The sequence below is a fragment of the Salmo salar genome, chromosome ssa27, assembly GCF_905237065.1.
Source record: "Salmo salar chromosome ssa27, Ssal_v3.1, whole genome shotgun sequence".
In the NCBI taxonomy this organism is placed as follows: Eukaryota; Metazoa; Chordata; class Actinopteri; order Salmoniformes; family Salmonidae; genus Salmo; species Salmo salar.
The window spans coordinates 36,933,701-36,955,773 of NC_059468.1; the positions used below are offsets into that span (position 1 = coordinate 36,933,701).

Genomic DNA, 22,073 nt, shown 5'->3' on the forward strand with positions numbered 1-22,073 from the left:
AAACAGACAGGCACTCAGGCTAGGAATCGACATTGGACAGATTCAAATTATTCCATTATACACATGGTTAGAACACAGACAGTCATACAAAACTTGTTATTCACATAACATGTCAGAATGTCATTACATTCATGGACATTGACTTTAATTCCAGAAGAATGACTAATTCTTAATGTAATGCTTTCACCCCAATGACTTTTGACCTCAGGGTATGCATGACCTCTGACCTCTGTAGGAAGCGTGTGTAGGCTTGGCGGTAGGCGAACCCTGCTCTTCGCACTCTGACATTCTCCAGCAGGCCCAGGTACGCCACCTGGTGTTGGCAGCGGGCATCGTCAAACAGCAGGGGAGACTTCATATCATTTGGCTTAATGCAGCGCACATAGTACGGCTCCTGCAATACACAGAGTAGTGGAACAGTCATACAGGGGTCATATAGTGTACATACTGTAATACTGGTAGGTAGCCAGTAGTTACGAGCATTGGGGCAGTAACTGAAAGGTTGCTGGTTCGAATCCTTGGCCCAGCAAGGTGGGAAAATCTGCCGTTATACCATTGAGCAAGGCAGTTAACCCCCAACAACAACTGCTCCCTAGATTTCGATTAAGGCAGCCCCCCCACCTCTCTGGTTCAGAGGGATTGGGTTAAATGTGGAAGACACGTTGTAGTGGAAGGCATTCCGTTGTACAACTGACATGGTATCTCCCCTTAACAGCTATAATATGATATGTTATATTATACTCTACTCGGGACAGCGCTTCCACACTCACAAATAGACAAGTCCTAAAGCAATATAGTGTCAGACAGGAGAGAGACTAGTTGGTTCCGTAGACAACTTTAGAGATCAGACTGTACTGTACTCAGAGGTACATAGCCATGCCATAGAGGACTGAATATGCCTTGTGAAATTATGCACAAATACATCCCAAGCAACATCTATCTATTAGAATATCAATGCATCGTTAAACTCTAGCTCTGCCAAACTCAGTGACTATTCAACTTTGATAATTTCATAATACTAAAGCTTTTAGTGCACAGACAGTGGTTATGACCCAAATTACACCCCATTTCCTATGTAGTGCACCACGTTGTACCAGAGCCCTATGGGAACAGGGGGTGATTTGGGAGGCAACCATTATCTGTTTTCTCTGTTTTTAGTGTTCTGTGTTTTGCCTGATTTTTGTATTTATTATCCATCCCCATTAGCTGTTGCCAAGGCAGCAGCTTCTCTTCCTGGAATCCAAGCACATGAGTCACACGAGTCAGAGAATCCAGGTTGACATAACGTCCAACACATCTTCAAAAGCTGAGCAATTAGGTTATGCTTAGTTTACGTTCATCCGTCTGTCATGAATTAGGTCATGCTTAGTTTACGTTCATCCGTCTGTCATCAATTAGGTCATGCTTAGTTTACGTTCATCCATCCGTCATCAATTAGGTCATGCTTAGTTTACGTTCATCCATCCGTCATCAATTAGGTCATGCTTAGTTTACGTTCATCCGTCCGTCATCAATTAGGTCATGCTAAGTTTACGTTCATCCGTCTGTCATCAATTAGGTCATGCTTAGTTTACGTTCATCCATCAATCATCAATTAGGTCTTGCTTAGTTTACGTTCATCCATCCATCATCAATTAGGTCATGCTTAGTTTACGTTCATCCGTCTGTCATCAATTAGGTCATGCTTAGTTTACGTTCATCCGTCTGTCATCAATTAGGTCATGCTTAGTTTACGTTCATCCATCTGTCATCAATTAGGTCATGCTTAGTTTACGTTCATCCATCCGTCATCAATTAGGTCATGCTTAGTTTACGTTCATCCATCCGTCATCAATTAGGTCATGCTTAGTTTACGTTCATCCATCCGTCATCAATTAGGTCATGCTTAGTTTACGTTCATCCATCCGTCAGCAATTAGGTCATGCTTAGTTTACGTTCATCCATCCGTCATCAATTAGGTCATGCTTAGTTTACGTTCATCCATCCGTCATCAATTAGGTCATGCTTAGTTTACGTTCATCCGTCCGTCATCAATTAGGTCATGCTTAGTTTACGTTCATCCATCCGTCATCAATTAGGTCATGCTTAGTTTACGTTCATCCATCGTCATCAATTAGGTCATGCTTAGTTTACGTTCATCCATCCGTCATCAATTAGGTCATGCTTAGTTTACGTTCATCCATCCATCTTTATAAAAAGTACATAATATATCATTACACCACTTTTTCTACAAGAAAAATGTATAATGTAATTTGCCTATGTCCCTCTTTGTGGCACTTGACCATACAACTGGACAGTAGTCCATACGACTGGACAACAGTCCATATGACTGGACAACAGACCATACGACTGGACAACAGTCCATACGACTGGACAGTATTCCATACGACTGGACAGTATTCCATATGACTGGACAACAGTCCATACGACTGGACAGTATTCCATACGACTGGACAACAGTCCATACGACTGGACAACAGTCCATACGACTGGACAACAGTCCGTACGACTCAACAACAGTCCGTACGAATGGACAACAGTCCGTACGACTCAACAACAGTCCGTACGACTGGACAACAGACCATACGACTGGACAACAGTCCATACGACTGAACAACAGTCCATACGACTGGACAACAGTCCATACGACTGGACAACAGCCCATATGACTGGACAGTAGTCCATACGACTGGACAACAGTCCATATGACTGGACAACAGTCCATATGACTGGACAACAGTCCATACGACTGGACAACAGTCCATATGACTGGACAGTATTCCATATGACTGGACAGTATTCCATACGACTGAACAACAGTCCACACGACTGGACAACACTCCATATGACTGGACAACAGTCCATATGACTGGACAGTAGTCCATAAGACTGGACAGTATTCCATACGACTGGACAGTAGTCCATACGACTGGACAACAGTCCATATGACTGGACAACAGTCCATACGACTGGACAACAGTCCATACGACTGGACAGTATTCCATACGACTGGACAGTATTCCATACGACTGGACAGTATTCCATACGACTGGACAACAGTCCATACGACTGGACAGTATTCCATATGACTGGACAGTATTCCATACGACTGGACAGTATTCCATACGACTGGACAGTATTCCATACGACTGGACAACAGTCCGTACGACTGGACAGTAGTCCATACGACTGGACAACAGTCCATATGACTGGACAACAGTCCATACGACTGGACAGTATTCCATACGACTGGACAGTATTCCATATGACTGGACAGTATTCCATATGACTGGACAACAGTCCATACGACTGGACAACAGTCCATACGACTGGACAGTATTCCATTCGACTGGACAACAGTCCATATGACTGGACAACAGTCCATACGACTGGACAGTGTTCCATACGACTGGACAGTATTCCATATGACTGGACAGTATTCCATACGACTGGACAACAGTCCATATGACTGGACAGTATTCCATACGACTGGACAGTATTCCATACGACTGGACAACAGTCCGTACGACTGGACAGTAGTCCATACGACTGGACAACAGTCCATATGACTGGACAACAGTCCATACGACTGGACAGTATTCCATACGACTGGACAGTATTCCATACGACTGGACAGTATTACATATGACTGGACAGTATTCCATACGACTGGACAGTATTCCATACGACTGGACAGTATTCCATACGACTGGACAGTATTCCATACGACTGGACAACAGTCCATACGACTGGACAACAGTCCATACGACTGGACAGTAGTCCATACGACTGGACAACAGTCCGTACGACTGAACAACAGTCCGTACGACTGAACAACAGTCCATACGACTGGACAACAGTCCATACGACTGGACAACAGTCGATATGACTGGACAACAGTCCATATGACTGGACAGTATTCCATATGACTGGACAACAGTCCATACGACTGGACAGTATTCCATACGACTGGACAGTATTCCATACGACTGGACAGTATTCCATACGACTGGACAACAGTCCATACGACTGGACAGTATTCCATACGACTGGACAGTATTCCATACGACTGGACAACAGTCCGTACGACTGGACAGTATTCCATACGACTGGACAACAGTCCGTACGACTGGACAGTAGTCCATACGACTGAACAACAGTCCATACGACTGGACAGTATTCCATACGACTGGACAACAGTCCATACGACTGGACAACAGTCTGTACGACTCAACAACAGTCCGTACGACTGGACAACAGTCCGTACGACTGGACAACAGTCCATACGACTGGACAACAGTCCATACGACTGGACAACACGACTGGACAGTATTCCATATGACTGGACAGTATTCCATACGATTGGACAGTATTCCATATGACTGGACAGTATTCCATATGACTGGACAATATTCCATACAACTGGACAGTATTACATACGACTGGACAACAGTCCATACGACTGGACAGTATTCCATATGACTGGACAGTAGTCCATATGACTGGACAGTAGTCCATACGACTGGACAACAGTCCATACGACTGGACAACAGTCCATACGACTGGACAGTATTCCATACGACTGGACAGTAGTCCATATGACTGGACAGTATTCCATACGACTGGACAGTAGTCCATATGACTGGACAGTAGTCGATATGACTGGACAGTATTCCATACGACTGGACAGTATTCCATATGACTGAACAACAGTCCATACGACTGGACAGTAGTCCATACGACTGGACAGTAGTCCATACGACTGGACAGTAGTCCATATGACTGGACAGTATTCCATACGACTGGACAGTAGTCCATACGACTGGACAGTAGTCCATATGACTGGACAGTAGTCCATACGACTGGACAGTAGTCCATACGACTGGACAGTAGTCCATATGACTGGACAGTAGTCCATATGACTGGACAACATTCCATACGACTGGACAGTATTCCATATGACTGGACAGTAGTCCATATGACTGGACAGTAGTCCATACGACTGGACAGTAGTCCATATGACTGGACAGTAGTCCATATGACTGGACAGTAGTCCATACGACTGGACAGTAGTCCATACGACTGGACAGTAGTCCATACGACTGGACAGTAGTCCATATGACTGGACAGTATTCCATACAACTGGACAGTATTCCACATGACTGAACAACAGTCCATATGACTGGACAGTACTCCATACGACTGGACAGTAGTCCATACGACTGGACAGTAGTCCATATGACTGGACAGTATTCCATATGACTGAACAACAGTCCATACGACTGGACAGTAGTCCATACGACGAAACAGTATTCCATATGACTGGACAGTATTCCATACGACTGGACAACAGTCCATACGACTGGACAGTATTCCATACGACTGGACAATAGTCCATACGACTGGACAACAGTCCGTACGACTCAACAACAGTCCGTACGACTGGACAACAGTCCGTACGACTGGACAACAGTCCGTACGACTGGACAACAGTCCGTACGACTGGACAACAGTCCGTACGACTCAACAACAGTCCGTACGACTGGACAACAGTCCATACGACTGGACAACACGACTGGACAGTATTCCATATGACTGGACAGTATTCCATACGACTGGACAGTATTCCATATGACTGGACAGTATTCCATATGACTGGACAGTATTCCATACGACTGGACAGTATTCCATACGACTGGACAACAGTCCATACGACTGGACAGTATTCCATATGACTGGACAGTAGTCCATATGACTGGACAGTAGTCCATATGACTGGACAGTATTCCATACGACTGGACAGTATTCCATATGACTGAACAACAGTCCATATGACTGGACAGTAGTCCATACGACTGGACAGTAGTCCATACGACTGGACAGTAGTCCATATGACTGGACAACAGTCCATATGACTGGACAGTAGTCCATACGACTGGACAGTAGTCCATACGACTGGACAGTAGTCCATATGACTGGACAGTAGTCCATATGACTGGACAGTATTCCATACGACTGGACAGTATTCCATATGACTGAACAACAGTCCATATGACTGGACAGTAGTCCATATGACTGGACAGTAGTCCATACGACTGGACAGTAGTCCATACGACTGGACAACAGTCCATATGACTGGACAGTGTTCCATATGACTGGACAGTATTCCATACGTGATAAAACTTGAGCCTGTATGGCTTCTGTTGTTGATAATGATTCAGTAACTTTTCATTATGGACAGACATCTCCTTAAGCAGTTTAGTCTACTAAACGTACTCAATTTCCACATTATTAATCACACAATTTAGTTGAGGTTTATGCTTTAGTGAATGGTTTGTCCCAAATACAATGTTTTTAGTTGTTTAAATATTTAAAACTAGCTTGTTACTTGCCACCCATTCTGAAACTGACTGCAGCTTTTTGTTAAGTGTTGCAATGATTTCACCTGCTGTGGTAGCTGACGTGTATAATGTGTTTTATTTAACTAGGCAAGTCAGTTAAGAACAAATTCTTATTTTCAATGACGGCCTAGGAACAGTGGGTTAACTGCCTGGTTCAGGGGCAGAACAACAGATTTGTACCTTGTCAGCTGGGGGACTTGAACTTGCAACCTTGCAACCAATGCTCTAACCACTAGGCTACCCTGAGTCATCAGCATACATAGACACACAGGCATTACTCAGAGCCAGAGGCAGACCATTAGTAAAGATTGAAAAAAAGTAAGGGGCCTAAACAGCTGCCATGGGGAATGCCTGACCCTACCTGGATTATGTTGGAGAGGCTTCCATTAGAACACCCTCTGTGTTCTGTTCGACAGGGAACTCTCAATCCACAATATAGCAGGGGATGTAAAGCCTAACAGATACGTTTTTCCAGCATCAGATTATGATCGATAATGTCAAATGCTGCACTGAAGTCTAACAAAACAGCTCCCACAAGCTTCTTATTATCAATTATTCAAGATTACGATGCTTGTCTTTCATAATTTGGTCAGTTATGAATGGATGTGTGGGTTCATAGTTTGTTGTTGGTATGTCATGCCTAAATTTGAGCGCTCTGCTATCTCCCTCCCTTCTGCCATCCATCAATGGCAATAAACGTCAATACATCGAAACACACATGGGCACGCACTGGCAAAAAAAAACACAGATACACACAGATACACGGGCACAAGTTTACGTCAAACAAATGTACGGATACCTAAACACACACACAGATCACCCCATCATAACAATTTAAGCTCAGTACATCAGAGACTTGAATAAGGAGGCAGGTAGGGAGAGGGAGAGGAGCGGAAAGAGAAGCTAGGCGGGCGGGTGGGTGGTCAAATTGGGCACAGGTGTCCCCTTGGGACTCAGGAGGAGGGCAGCCAGTCCTTCAACATGACCTAAAAACACAGGAACTGCCCCCCCCCCCCGTACCAGCCCAGTCCAGCCACACACAGACAGGCATCGCAACACGAGCAGGACATCCCAAAATAATAGCAGAAAATTTCACAAAGTCTCAGTCATGGATACAGAGAGCTTTGAATCAGGAAGCCAGGTGGGTGGGTGATGCTCTGTGTGTGTGCGTGTATGTGTGTGTGTGTGTGTGTGTGTGTGTTGTGTTGCTTCCCTCTCTTCTCCTGCTCTGAGCACCACCTGACAGACATACAGACAGGGATTAGTGCCCTACCGAACTAACTCTAGCTAGCTCTCAACACAAAGGGCGCTTTATTATGTGGTCCCATTCACATACACATTCTCTCTCGCCATCATAATCCCTGAAAGGTCATCAGCGTCTGGCTGAACTCTCAAAAACAGACATTGTTTTATCCTGTCTGACACATAAACGTTATCCATATTTCTAGGAGCCAGTTGATTTGGCCAGCTGTTAGAATCACAGGTGTGGCTAGTCCACAATGTCCAGAGAGAGAGAGTGACGTTCATATTATTATTTAGAACTAGGTCAATGAAAACCATGGAGAGTGACAGAGGAGGGTAAAAACACACACAGACAAAGAATCGCCTCCAGTTACCTTGATGTTACATCTGTTGCCTAGCAAAAAGGATGTCTTCTTTCACCCGAAAAGTTTGGAGGGGGAGTTTTTGATTTCACCAAAATCCGATGATGAAAGCCCAGAAGAATAAAAAGTATCTCTCTACTGAAGAATTGCCCTCATATCTGTTTTGTTTATTGCAACCAGCAACCAAGCATTGAACAACCAAGCAGCACCAACCTTGCAGCCCAGTTTTTCCACTAGGGCCACAATGGAGTTCTTGAAGAGGGTAGCTGCTGTCAGGGGTCGCTTGGTGACCTCTGTGATGCTCAGCTGACCATCAGGCCACATCTCCTTCATCACAGGGTTGGAACTACAGCACGAGAGAACAGAGAGAGGGGGGGGGGCGGTGAGAGAGATATAAAGAGATACAGAGATATAGTGATGGAGAGAGGTTATAAGAACGAACACAGGCTCAAAATAGTAAAAAGAGGGTTTGAACAGCTGAACGAAAGACAGGAGAGAGTACTGAAAAGACAGGATTAAGTATGGAGGAGAGGAGAGAGTACTGAAAAGACAGGATTAAGTAGGGAGGAGAGGAGAGAGTACTGAAAAGACAGGATTAAGTAGGGAGGAGAGGAGAGAGTACTGAAAAGACAGGATTAAGTAGGGAGGAGAGGAGAGAGTACTGAAAAGACAGGATTAAGTAGGGAGGAGAGGAGAGAGTACTGAAAAGACAGGATTAAGTAGGGAGGAGAGGAGAGAGTACTGAAAAGACAGGATTAAGTAGGGAGGAGAGGAGAGAGTACTGAAAAGACAGGATTAAGTAGGGAGGAGAGGAGAGAGTACTGAAAAGACAGGATTAAGTAGGGAGGAGAGGAGAGAGTACTGAAAAGACAGGATTACGTAGGGAGGAGAGGAGAGGGTACTGAAAAGACAGGATTACGTAGGGAGGAGAGGAAAGGAGTGAGGGAATTAATTTCCCGAGCTGTCAAGAAGTTTCTAATTTTGTAAAGTATGTGTGTGTGTGTGTGTGTGTGTGTGTGTGTGTGTGTGTGTGTGTGTGTGTGTGTGTGTGTGTGTGTGTGTGTGTGTGTGTGTGTGTGTGCAGACGAGGCACTGCATTTGACACCTGTTAAACATGAGCCTCTTGAAATCTTGGTAGAGGGGGTCCTTGTTCTTGTCCAAAAAGCCCTCGATGGAATATCTGAAATAGACAGAGAGAGAGATGGAAGAGTGAGAGAAATAGAGCAAGCGAGAGTGAGAGCGACAAAGGGAGGTTATAAAAACGGAAACAGGCTCAAATGAGAACTTATTGAAGTGGCGAGTTAAAAATACTACAGTACATGAGTCATCACAACCATAAGTAACACAGAAACAGTACATAAGAGTGGCTATTGAAGAGGTCCTCATTAGTCCTCATGTCCCCTCACCTAACGGTAGACTATGCCTGCGTCCCTATGTAGTGCACTACTACTGCCCCATAGGGTTGTGGTCAAAAGTAGTGCACTACTACTGCCCCATAGGGCTCTGGTCAAAAGTAGTGCACTGTGTAGGGGAAAGGATGTCATTTGGGACACTATATAGCCAGCACCATCCCTTCTACACAGATGTAACACTTCTCTCTCTCAAATGAGTCAGGGAGTCTTCAGGCACAAGCTTAGAATAATACTCACAGTACATATTAGGATTGGAAACTTGGCAAACGGACACATTTCAAGGGCTTACATTTGAGAAACTGGAGAACATTGTGTTATGACGGAGTGAGTTGAACCACACACCACGGTATTTGACACAACTGTGTGGGGACTAGTTAGGAATAAACTCATTTAAAATATGGACGCATGGCGCAACCTGGTTACATAAAATGACATGCTGTTTCACTGGATTAGAGCCCCAGATGTGACAGACTAAACCCTCAAACACACACACACACACACACACACACACACACACACACACACACACACACACACACACACACACACACACACACACACACACACACACACACACGCACACACACACACACACACGGCTCCGGCATGGTACTGTGACTGTCTCTCCCTGTCTGTCACATCCGGACAGAGAGGCAGATGAAGTGTTAGTATGACAGATGTATTCCTGAGGCTGATTTGTGTGTGTGTGTGTGTGTGTGTGTGTGTGTGTGTGTGTGTGTGTGTGTGTGTGTGTGTGTGTGTGTGTGTGTCTCTCAAAACCACCTAACCAGATTCCAGGAACCTCTCTAGAGAGAACACAGTGCTGACGCCACGGCATCACACAATTGCTGCGGATTGGACGGTCCTACATTCATGCTGCGAACAGCTCGTTCCATCTCATCTCAAAGATGCCCCCGCCTGTTAGCTTGCACCATCCCGCCTGTTAGCTTGCACCATCCCGCCTGTTAGCTTGCACCATCCCGCCTGTTAGCTTGCACCATCCCGCCTGTTAGCTTGCACCATCCCGCCTGTTAGCTTGCACCATCCCGCCTGTTAGCTTGCACCATTCTTGCCATTCTCCTTTGACCTCTCTCATCAACTGACTGGGTGTTTTTTTGTTTGTCGCACCGTTCTCGGTAAACCCTAGACATTGTCGTGGGAGGGACAAAGTAGGTCCGTGCTGGGGGGCCATGGGATTGGGGGGGGGGACTGGGACATGGCAGGGTATATTTAGCAGGAGTAGGGGGTGGGAAGGGGAGGGGAGTGGGGACTGTCACAGTTACAGAGGAGCTGTGGGGACCTTATGGGGGGTGACAGCGAGGCTGAGGCAGTTTTCCCCTGGGACCTGGCTGAGGAGAAGGCTGTGATAGAGATACAGACAGGGGCTATACCATGACTGGGACAGACTTCCATCATGGCCGCTCAGGATCCTTGTCAAATTTAAACAACCTCTAATCCTATTCAGAGCCCTGGTCTAAAGTAGTATACTATATAGGGTATAGGGTGCCATTGGTCCCTGGTCTAAAGTGATACACTATATAGGGTATAGGGTGCCATTTCAGATGCACCATCATCAGAGCCCTGGTCAAAAGTAGTACACTGCATGTACTCTTAGAAAAGAAATATACTAACTAGAACCTAAAAGGGTTCTTCCATGTAAAAACCCTTTCCACAGAGGGTTCTACATGGAACCCTTTTGGAACCCTTTTTTTCTAAGAGTGTAGGGAATAAGCTGTCTGGTGCATGATGGTGGTTTGAGAGACAAACTCAGGGATTCAGGACGGATGAACGTAAACTAAGCATGAATTAATTGATGACGGACGGATGAACGTAAACTAAGCATGACCTAATTGATGACGGATGGATGACGGATGGATGAACGTAAACTAAGCATGACCTAATTGATGACGGATGGATGACGGATGGATGAACGTAAACTAAGCATGACCTAATTGATGACGGACGGATGAACGTAAACTAAGCATGACCTAATTGATGACGGATGGATGAACGTAAACTAAGCATGACCTAATTGATGACGGATGGATGAACGTAAACTAAGCATGACCTAATTGATGACGGATGGATGAACGTAAACTAAGCATAACCTAATTGCTCAGCTTTTGAAGATGTGTTGGACGTTATGTCAACCTGGATTCCCTGACTCATTACTCCTGGACTCGTTCAGGATTACCACTGGTCGAGGCTAAGCTGCATGACTATTTCTGAAGGGAAATAGTCTTCTCTCCCTCTCTCCCTAAACTTGACGGCAATATAGATCCTGCAAAACCACAGTGTTAGCCAATGGAAGACCTTGGTACTGGATAAACACACATTGTCAGCCAATGGAAGACCCTGTTACTGGATAACAGTCTGGTCTACTCCCTCGTCTCTCCCTCCCTCCCTTCCCCTCTGTCTTCCTCAGAAAGACTATGTCCTGCTATTTCTAAAATTGAGGTCAGCACACTTTTTCAGTTTAGGTCCTGAAATACTTGTGCCAACAGTGGTAACCAAGGCGATAGGAACTGGTAGTGGGCTGACTACTTTTAGCTATACTTACTCCCCTTGACTTTTCATCCAATCAACATTGATCTTGCCTATGACATGTGACCTTTCCTGTGTTTCCTGTGTCATCATAACCTTTCACCTGTTGAACCACCATGGCAGCCTTAAATCCTCTGGGATGAAGAAGATTAGCAGTAAATGAGATTATAGTAAGTGAGATTATAACAAATGAGACTATAATAAATGAGATTATGGTAAATGAGATTATGGTAAATGAGATTATAGTAAATGAATGAGGTAAAAGCATAGGTAAGAAAACAAGTGACTCACGTGACGTCTCCAGCGTAGTGGCGGATACGGAAATCTCTGTGGAACTCCATGGTCTTGTCTGAGGGCGTGAGCTACAATGTAGATGACATCATCATCATCATCAGCGCCATCAACATCGACGTCATTCCTATCATTATCATCATCATCACAGTTACTCTGTAAAAAAGGCTGGCAGAGGGAGATATAATCATATCTTAAAGCCCTCGTGCAGTCTTTATATTTTGACTTTTAAATGATCACTGTATCAATTTATCACTTGCCACTTTATATTATTTATATTAGATAATGTTTACATAACCTACATTATTCATCTCATATGTATAGTGGGGGAAAAAAGTATTTGATCCCCTGCTGATTTTGTACATTTGCCCACTTACAAAGAAATGATCAGTCTATAATTTTAATAGTAGGTTTATTTGAAGTGAGACAGAATAACAACAAAAATATCCAGAAAAACGCATGTCAAAAATGTTATAAAATGATTGCCATTTTAATGAGGGAAATAAGTATTTGACCCCTCTGCAAAACATGATTTAGTACTTGGTGGCAAAACTCTTGTTGGCAATCACAGAGGTCAGATGTTTCTTGTAGTTGGCCACCAGGTTTACACACATCTCAGGAGGGATTTTGTCCCACTCCTCTTTGCAGATCTTCTCCAAGTCATTAAGGTTTCGAGGCTGACGTTTGGCAACTCGAACCTTCAGCTCCCTCCACAGATTTTCTATGGGATTAAGGTCTGGAGACTGGCTTGGCCACTCCAGGACCTTAATGTGCGTCTTCTTGAGCCACTCCTTTGTTGCCTTGGCCGTGTGTTTTGGGTCATTGTCATGCTGGAATACCCATCCACGACCCATTTTCAATGCCCTGGCTGAGGGAAGGAGGTTCTCACCCAAGATTTGACGGTACATGGCCCCATCCATCGTCCCTTTGATGCGGTGAAGTTGTCCTTTCCCCTTTGCAGAAAAACAACCCCAAAGCATAATGTTTCCACCTCCATGTTTGACGGTGGAGATGGTGTTCTTGGGGTCATAGGCAGCATTCCTCCTCCTCCAAACACGGCAAGTTGAGTTGATGTCAAAGAGCTCCACTTTGGTCTCATCTGACCACAACACTTTCACCAGTTGTCCTCTGAGTCATTCAGATATTCATTGGCAAACTTCAGACGGGCATGTATATGTATTCTTGAGCAGGGGGACCTTGCGGGCGCTGCAGGATTTGAGTCCTTCACGGCGTAGTGTGTTACCAATTGTTTTCTTGGTGACTATGGTCCCAGCTGCCTTGAGATCATTGACAAGATCCTCCCATGTAGTTCTGGGCTGATTCCTCACCGTTCTCATGATCATTGCAACTCCACGAGGTGAGATGTGCATGGAGCCCCAGGCCGAGGGATATTGACAGTTCTTTTGTGTTTCTTCCATTTGCGAATAATCGCACCAAATGTTGTCACCTTCTCACCAAGCTGCTTGGCGATGGTCTTGTAGCCCATTCCAGCCTTGTGTAGGTCTACAATCTTGTCCCTGACGTCCTTGGAGAGCTCTTTGGTCTTGGCCATGGTGGAGAGTTTGGAATCTGATTGATTGATTGCTTCTGTGGACAGGTGTCTTTTATACAGATAACAAGCTGCGGTTAGGAGCACTCCCTTTAAGAGTGCGCTCCTAATCTCAGCTCGTTACCTGTATAAAAGACACCTGGGAGCCAGAAATCTTTCTGATTGGGAGGGGGTCAAATACTTATTTCCCTCATTAAAATGCAAATCAATTTATAACATTTTTGACATGCGTTTTTCTGGATATTTTTGTTGTTATTCTGTCTCTCACTGTTCAAATAAACCTACCATTAAAATTATAGACTGATCCTTTCTTTGTCAGTGGGCAAACGTACAAAATCAGCAGGGGATCAAATACTTATTTCCCCCACTGTATATACTGTACGCCATACCATCTACTACATCTTGCCTATGCCATTCGGCCATCACTCATTTATATATTTTTATGTACATATTCGTATTCATTCCTTTACACTTGTGTGTACAAGGTAGTTGTTGTGGAATTGGTAGATTACTTGTTAGATGTTACTGCATGGTCGGAACTAGAAGCACAAGCATTTTGCTACACTTGCATTAACACCTGCTAACCATGTGTATGTGACAAATAAATTTGATTTGAACATCTAATGAATAACTGTGTTTTTTTAATCAAAATAACTCCAAAATATATTTGTATAATTTATTTCCCTGAGCCTCCTTTGGCCCTTGAAATGATCAGTCTGAACGTGTGGGCGTCAGGAAACAAATATGAAGACATTTACATACACAGTCTTGATTGGTTGATAGGATGGTCTAGAGCACACCCGGTTGCCAAGATAAACAGTCATTGGTCAATTATAATCAGATTACATTGTGACATCATGAAGTGGTCTAAAAGTTCTATCCCATCTGAACAGGCTGAAATTCCATGATTTTTTTTCAAACAGCTTTTACACAAAAAGGGCATTTTCATAATTTTCACCATTTCAGAGTGTGGAAATATAATTAAAAACCACTAGAAAAATCATGTTTTTCACTGCACTAGCCCTTTAAATGACACCTCTCTCATACTGTATCTTACACAGATCTCTTCAACAAACACAGAAGGAAGACTTTTATAGTACAGTTGGCAGTATGTTGAGCATTTAGACCCACTACCATTGGATGTTACTGTCTGTCTCAGTGCTTTCAACAAACTCTCGCTGTCTGATGAAGGATAATGAAACTATAAGAGTACAAACAGCGGGAAACCCCTGCTCTCTACAGAACATCCAGTGTAACTGCACTAACAACATCACACCAGTGGGGGTTAAAGCCATTCTCTAACCAGCCATTAATCCTGATGGGAGAGTTACAGTATAATGATAGTTAAACCAGTGTCACGTCCTGAGCTTAGAAAGCTGTTATTTTCTATGGTAGAGTAGGTCATGGCGTGACGGGGGTTTTCTAGTTTAGTTTTTCTATGTTGTCAGGTTCTAGTTTTGTATTTCTATGTTGGTTTTGTTTGGGATGATCTCCAATTAGAGGCAGCTGGTCCTCATTGTCTCTAATTGGAGATCATACTTAAGTAGAGGTTTTTTCCACCTGGGTTTATGGGAGATTGTTTTTGAGTACGTGTATGTTAACTCTGCATCACGGTTTGTTGTTTTTGTTATTAATTTCTTTATATGTATTATATAGTTTCACAGTGTAAATAAAATGTGGAACGACACACACGCTGCACTTTGGTCCGCTCCTTTCTACGACAGCCGTGACAACCAGCCATTAATCCTGATGGGAGAGTTGCAGTATAATGACAGTTAAACGAGAGAAGACATCTTTTATTGAGGTAGATGAAGGATTCGGAACCTCTTAGCATGATTCAAGTTTTGGGGTTAAGGGGTTAAGGGGTCCTCGGTTAAATAGGGACACGGTGGTTATATAGGGACGCGGTGGTTATATAGGGACGCGGTGGTTATATAGGGACGCGGTGGTTAAATAGGGACGCGGTGGTTATATAGTGGTTATATAGGGACGCGGTGGTTATATAGTGGTTATATAGGGACGCGGTGGTTATATAGTGGTTATATAGGGACGCGGTGGTTATATAGTGGTTATATAGGGACGCGGTGGTTATATAGTGGTTATATAGGGACGCGGTGGTTATATAGGGGTTAAATAGGGACGCGGTGGTTATATAGTGGTTATATAGGGACGCGGTGGTTATATAGGGACAAGGTGGTTATATAGGGACGCGGTGGTTATATAGGGACACGGTGGTTATATAGGGACGAGGTGGTTATATAGGGACGCGGTGGTTATATAGTGGTTATATAGGGACGCGGTGGTTATATAGTGGTTATATAGGGACGCGGTGGTTATATAGGGACGCGGTGGTTATATAGTGGTTATGTAGGGACGCGGTGGTTATATAGGGACGCGGTGGTTATATAGGGACGCGGTGGTTATATAGTGGTTATATAGGGACGAGGTGGTTATATAGGGACGCAGTGGTTATATAGGGACACGGTGGTTAAATAGGGACGCGGTGGTTATATAGGGACGCGGTGGTTATATAGGGACGAGGTGGTTATATAGGGACGCGGTGGTTATATAGTGGTTATATAGGGACGCGGTGGTTATATAGGGACGCGGTGGTTATATAGGGACGCGGTGGTTATATAGTGGTTATATAGGGACGAGGTGGTTATATAGGGACGCGGTGGTTATATAGGGACGAGGTGGTTATATAGTGGTTATATAGGGACGCGGTGGTTATATAGTGGTTATATAGGGACGCGGTGGTTATATAGTGGTTATATAGGGACGAGGTGGTTATATAGGGACGCGGTGGTTATATAGGGACGAGGTGGTTATATAGGGACGAGGTGGTTATATAGGGACGCGGTGGTTATATAGGGACGAGGTGGTTATATAGTGGTTATATAGGGACGCGGTGGTTATATAGGGACGAGGTGGTTATATAGGGACGAGGTGGTTATATAGGGACACGGTGGTTATATAGTGGTTATATAGGGACGAGGTGGTTATATAGGGACGCAGTGGTTATATAGGGACGAGGTGGTTATATAGGGACGAGGTGGTTATATAGTGGTTATATAGGGACGCGGTGGTTATATAGGGACGAGGTGGTTATATAGGGACGAGGTGGTTATATAGTGGTTATATAGGGACGCGGTGGTTATATAGGGACGGGGTGGTTATATAGGGACGCGGTGGTTATATAGGGATGAGGTGGTTATATAGGGACGCGGTGGTTATATAGGGACGAGGTGGTTATATAGTGGTTATATAGGGACGCGGTGGTTATATAGTGGTTATGTAGGGACGCGGTGGTTATATAGGGACGCGGTGGTTATATAGTGGTTATATAGGGACACGGTGGTTATATAGTGGTTATATAGGGACGCGGTGGTTATATAGTGGTTATATAGGGACGCGGTGGTTATATAGGGACGCGGTGGTTATATAGTGGTTATATAGGGACACGGTGGTTATATAGTGGTTATATAGGGACGCGGTGGTTATATAGGGACGAGGTGGTTATATAGGGACACCGTGGTTAAATAGGTTGCGGTGGTTATATAGGGACGCGGTGGTTATATAGGGACGCAGTGGTTATATAGGGACGAGGTGGTTATATTGGGACGAGGTGGTTATATAGTGGTTATATAGGGACGCGGTGGTTATATAGGGACACGGTGGTTATATAGTGGTTATATAGGGACACGGTGGTTATATAGGGACGAGGTGGTTATATAGGGACGCGGTGGTTATATAGTGGTTATGTAGGGACGCGGTGGTTATATAGGGACGCGGTGGTTATATAGTGGTTATATAGGGACACGGTGGTTATATAGTGGTTATATAGGGACGCGGTGGTTATACAGGGACGACGTGGTTATATAGTGGTTATATAGGGACGCGGTGGTTATATAGTGGTTATGTAGGGTGGTTATATAGGGACGCGGTGGTTATATGGTGGTTATATAGGGACACGGTGGTTATATAGGGACACGGTGGTTATATAGGGATGAGGTGGTTATATAGTGGTTATATAGGGACGCGGTGGTTATATAGGGACGCGGTGGTTATATAGTAGTTATATAGGGACACGGTGGTTATATAGTGGTTATATAGGGACGAGGTGGTTATATAGGGACGCGGTGGTTATATAGTGGTTATATAGGGACACGGTGGTTATATAGGGACGAGGTGGTTATATAGGGACACGGTGGTTATATAGTGGTTATATAGGGACACGGTGGTTATATAGTGGTTATATAGGGACGCGGTGGTTATATAGGGACGCGGTGGTTAAATAGTGACGCGGCTATCGGAAAGTAAAGGATAGATGGAGGTAATTGTGTTAATTGTATGGCTAGGGAGAATAGAATAGAATATAGTTTATTTTGTTTGAGGCAGTGCTGCTCTGACCCACCTTGCGAGAGGTGTAGTGGGGGTGTTGTCCCAGCTTAGCATCCATACTTTCCAGGCAAACGGTGTCTGTCACCTTCCCCACAGAGAGACAGGCCTCGTCCAGCACAGATATGATGCCTTTATGGGGCTGTTCCACCAGGTCCACGATGATCTGGTTGTTAAAATAGTCAATCTGGGAACACATGGGGGAGAGGAACTGTTAAATGTTTGTTTATGAATATTGCATGTGCTGGGTGGTGTGTTTGTGGAGTGTGTATGTTTGGAGAGCGAGAAGGGGGAGAGAGAGAACGGTGAGAGAAAGACATTGTGTGTGTGTGTGTGTGTGTGTGTGTGTGTGTGTGTGTGTGTGTGTGTGTGTGTGTGTGTGTGTGTGTGTGTGTGTGTGTGTGTGTGTGTGTGTGTGTGTGTGTGTGTGTGTGTGTGTGTGTGTGTATGTTTGGAGAGAGAGAAGGGGGAGAGAGAGAACAGCGAGAGAAAGACATTGTGTGTGTGTGTATCAGTCCGTCTGTGTGTGTCAGTGCCCATGCGTTCGCTTGCTTGTGCGTGTACGCAACTCAATTGCTGCCAGATGATACCCTCTCTCTGGTACTCACATGCTGCCAGATGATACCCTCTCTCTGGTACTCACATGCTGCCAGATGATACCCTCTCTCTGGTACTCACATGCTGCCAGATGATACCCTCTCTCTGGTACTCACATGCTGCCAGATGATACCCTCTCTCTGGTACTCACATGCTGCCAGATGATACCCTCTCTCTGGTACTTACATGCTGCCAGATGATACCCTCTCTCTGGTACTCACATGCTGCCAGATGATACCCTCTCTCTGGTACTCACATGCTGCCAGATGATACCTTTTCTCTAGTACTCACATGCTGCCAGATGATACCCTCTCTCTGGTACTCACATGCTGCCAGATGATACCCTCTCTCTGGTACTCACATGCTGCCAGATGATACCCTCTCTCTGGTACTCACATGCTGCCAGATTATACCCTCTCTCTGGTACTCACATGCTGCCAGATTATACCCTCTCTCTGGTACTCACATGCTGCCAGATGATACCCTCTCTCTGGTACTCACATGCTGCCAGATGATACCCTCTCTCTGGTACTCACATGCTGCCAGATTATACCCTCTCTCTTGTACTCACATGCTGCCAGATGATACCCTCTCTCTGGTACTCACATGCTGCCAGATTATACCCTCTCTCTGGTACTCACATGCTGCCAGATTATACCTTCTCTCTGGTACTCACATGCTGCCAGATGATACCCTCTCTCTGGTACTCACATGCTGCCAGATTATACCCTCTCTCTGGTACTCACATGCTGCCAGATGATACCCTCTCTCTGGTACTCACATGCTGCCAGATTATACCCTCTCTCTTGTACTCACATGCTGCCAGATGATACCCTCTCTCTGGTACTCACATGCTGCCAGATGATACCCTCTCTCTGGTACTCACATGCTGCCAGATTATACCCTCTCTCTGGTACTCACATGCTGCCAGATTATACCCTCTCTCTGGTACTCACATGCTGCCAGATGATACCCTCTCTCTGGTACTCACATGCTGCCAGATTATACCCTCTCTCTGGTACTCACATGCTGCCAGATGATACCCTCTCTCTGGTACTCACATGCTGCCAGATGATACCCTCTCTCTGGTACTCACATGCTGCCAGATGATACCCTCTCTCTGGTACTTACATGCTGCCAGATGATACCCTCTCTCTGGTACTCACATGCTGCCAGATTATACCCTCTCTCTGGTACTCACATGCTGCCAGATGATACCCTCTCTCTGGTACTTACATGCTGCCAGATTATACCCTCTCTCTGGTACTCACATGCTGCCAGATTATACCCTCTCTCTGGTACTCACATGCTGCCAGATGATACCCTCTCTCTGGTACTCACATGCTGCCAGATGATACCCTCTCTCTTGTACTCACATGCTGCCAGATAATACCCTCTCTCTGGTACTCACATGCTTCCAGATGATACCCTCTCTCTGGTACTCACATGCTGCCAGATTATACCCTCTCTCTGGTACTCACATGCTGCCAGATTATACCCTCTCTCTGGTACTCACATGCTGCCAGATTATACCCTCTCTCTGGTACTCACATGCTGCCAGATTATACCCTCTCTCTGGTACTCACATGCTGCCAGATTATACCCTCTCTCTGGTACTCACATGCTGCCAGATTATACCCTCTCTCTGGTACTCACATGCTGCCAGATGATACCCTCTCTCTGGTACTCACATGCTGCCAGATGATACCCTCTCTCTGGTACTCGTCTTGTTCCTGGCAAAGGATCAGCTGGATGAAGAGCTGCTGCAGCTTCTCATTACAGTAGTTGATGCAGAACTGTTCAAAGCTGAACAACAACGACACACGAACACAGATGTTAATATGACACAACCGATCATGTAGTCACAGCATGGCCATGTTACATTTTGAAGATATAATATATATCATATATTTCCTAAATTTATAAAATACAGATATTGATAGAAAGATACATCCATCTGTTCAAATACTGGTATCTGTATTGATCTATGTACCTTATCCATCTTGTGAGTTATTCCGTTACTAACCTGTTGTTGTCGAAGATCTCAAAGCCGTAAATATCCAGCACTCCAATAACTGTGTTTTTCCCATGAAGCATTGGGTTGTAGTCTTTCACCTCAATAACAGCGTTGATACGGCCTACAATCCAACCAAACAGTCTCTCATAGAGAGCCTAAAAATACAGATAAAGAGAGAGAGAGAGACAGAGACACAGAGAGAGAGAGACAGAGAGGATAATGTGACCCGAAATAACATGAGAAAAAGATGTGAGAAAGCTGAGTTAGTACACACTACACAACAATGAGTCAACATTAGATGTAGTTTTAAAGACAGATAGTCTTGTATTGATGTGTCCAGCCCAGCACCTTGGTGAAAGCATCCCGGCCGAAGCAGGCCTCCTTCTCAGAATGTCCCTTCTCTATGACTTCTCCGTCCCCGGTGGCCACAGTCCGGTACAGCAGGCTCTTGGTCACATTGTCTGGCTCTGTGCTGGTCAGCTCAGCGATGTGACTCACGTCCCCCATCCCCACCACCCGGACACTCTCACTGTCTGTCTCAAACTGCAGGTTACCCTGGGTAGAGTCAGACATCTTGCTGTTATAACATGATGTGTCACACCATTAAACAAGAACAAGGGATATACTTGTAAAAAGTACTTTTATTGTGTAAGTTTCAGTTGCACTGCCTTTATCAAGGCAACTCTGTGGTGTATACCAAACTTAATTTAATCTCTTATGTTAGTCATGCTAAGGTCTTATAGTTGTATTAAACCATTCAGATAACCTTTAGCTTGTATGACCAATAGAAATGTGACCAACCAGGATGAGGATGGTCCCCAGGATTCTGTAGATGGAGTGAATCTCCTCCTCTGAAAAGCCAATCACATTCAGGGCACTCAGCACTGCGTTGTGGCTGGACCGGTCGTTGTTGGACGTCTAGAGACATTGTTATTTACTCCCACACATGCTGAAGGTGGGCTACCATAATGTAATCATCACTAACCAGTAGGGGGGTAGTACTCACAGTGGCGACAGCTCCTCCTCTGGTGTACACATAGTTGGCAGGGTCATTGTGCAGGTGAAGGGACTTCAACATAACCTCTGAACCTCCACGTAGTAACTGTGGAGATACACAACACACAGTGTAGAAAAAAGATGGATGTAGCATGAATATTTATGAGGACAAAAACAGAAGAACTTTTCCAAACACCATTATTTCCCTGGATCAGGTCCGGACATCATTTAAGTCATCGTCACTTCTACCTATAACTATAT

At 44.8% G+C, this 22,073-nt stretch overlaps 1 protein-coding gene across 1 annotated transcript in view; it reads right to left on the reverse strand.

The window, feature by feature from the left end:
• The window catches only part of LOC106589038 (unconventional myosin-Ig), an 84,284-nt gene that overhangs the window by 51,024 nt on the left and 11,187 nt on the right, over window positions 1–22,073 (reverse strand). The window contains exons 6-15 of the mRNA XM_014178690.2: window positions 21,823–21,918; window positions 21,618–21,734; window positions 21,165–21,371; window positions 20,826–20,971; window positions 20,491–20,605; window positions 18,219–18,389; window positions 12,253–12,323; window positions 9,111–9,185; window positions 8,219–8,351; window positions 228–394 (exon numbers count right to left, since the gene is read on the reverse strand). Of these exons, the coding sequence (XP_014034165.2) occupies window positions 228–394; window positions 8,219–8,351; window positions 9,111–9,185; window positions 12,253–12,323; window positions 18,219–18,389; window positions 20,491–20,605; window positions 20,826–20,971; window positions 21,165–21,371; window positions 21,618–21,734; window positions 21,823–21,918 (1,298 nt within the window). The remainder of the gene's footprint in view (window positions 1–227; window positions 395–8,218; window positions 8,352–9,110; window positions 9,186–12,252; window positions 12,324–18,218; window positions 18,390–20,490; window positions 20,606–20,825; window positions 20,972–21,164; window positions 21,372–21,617; window positions 21,735–21,822; window positions 21,919–22,073) is intronic.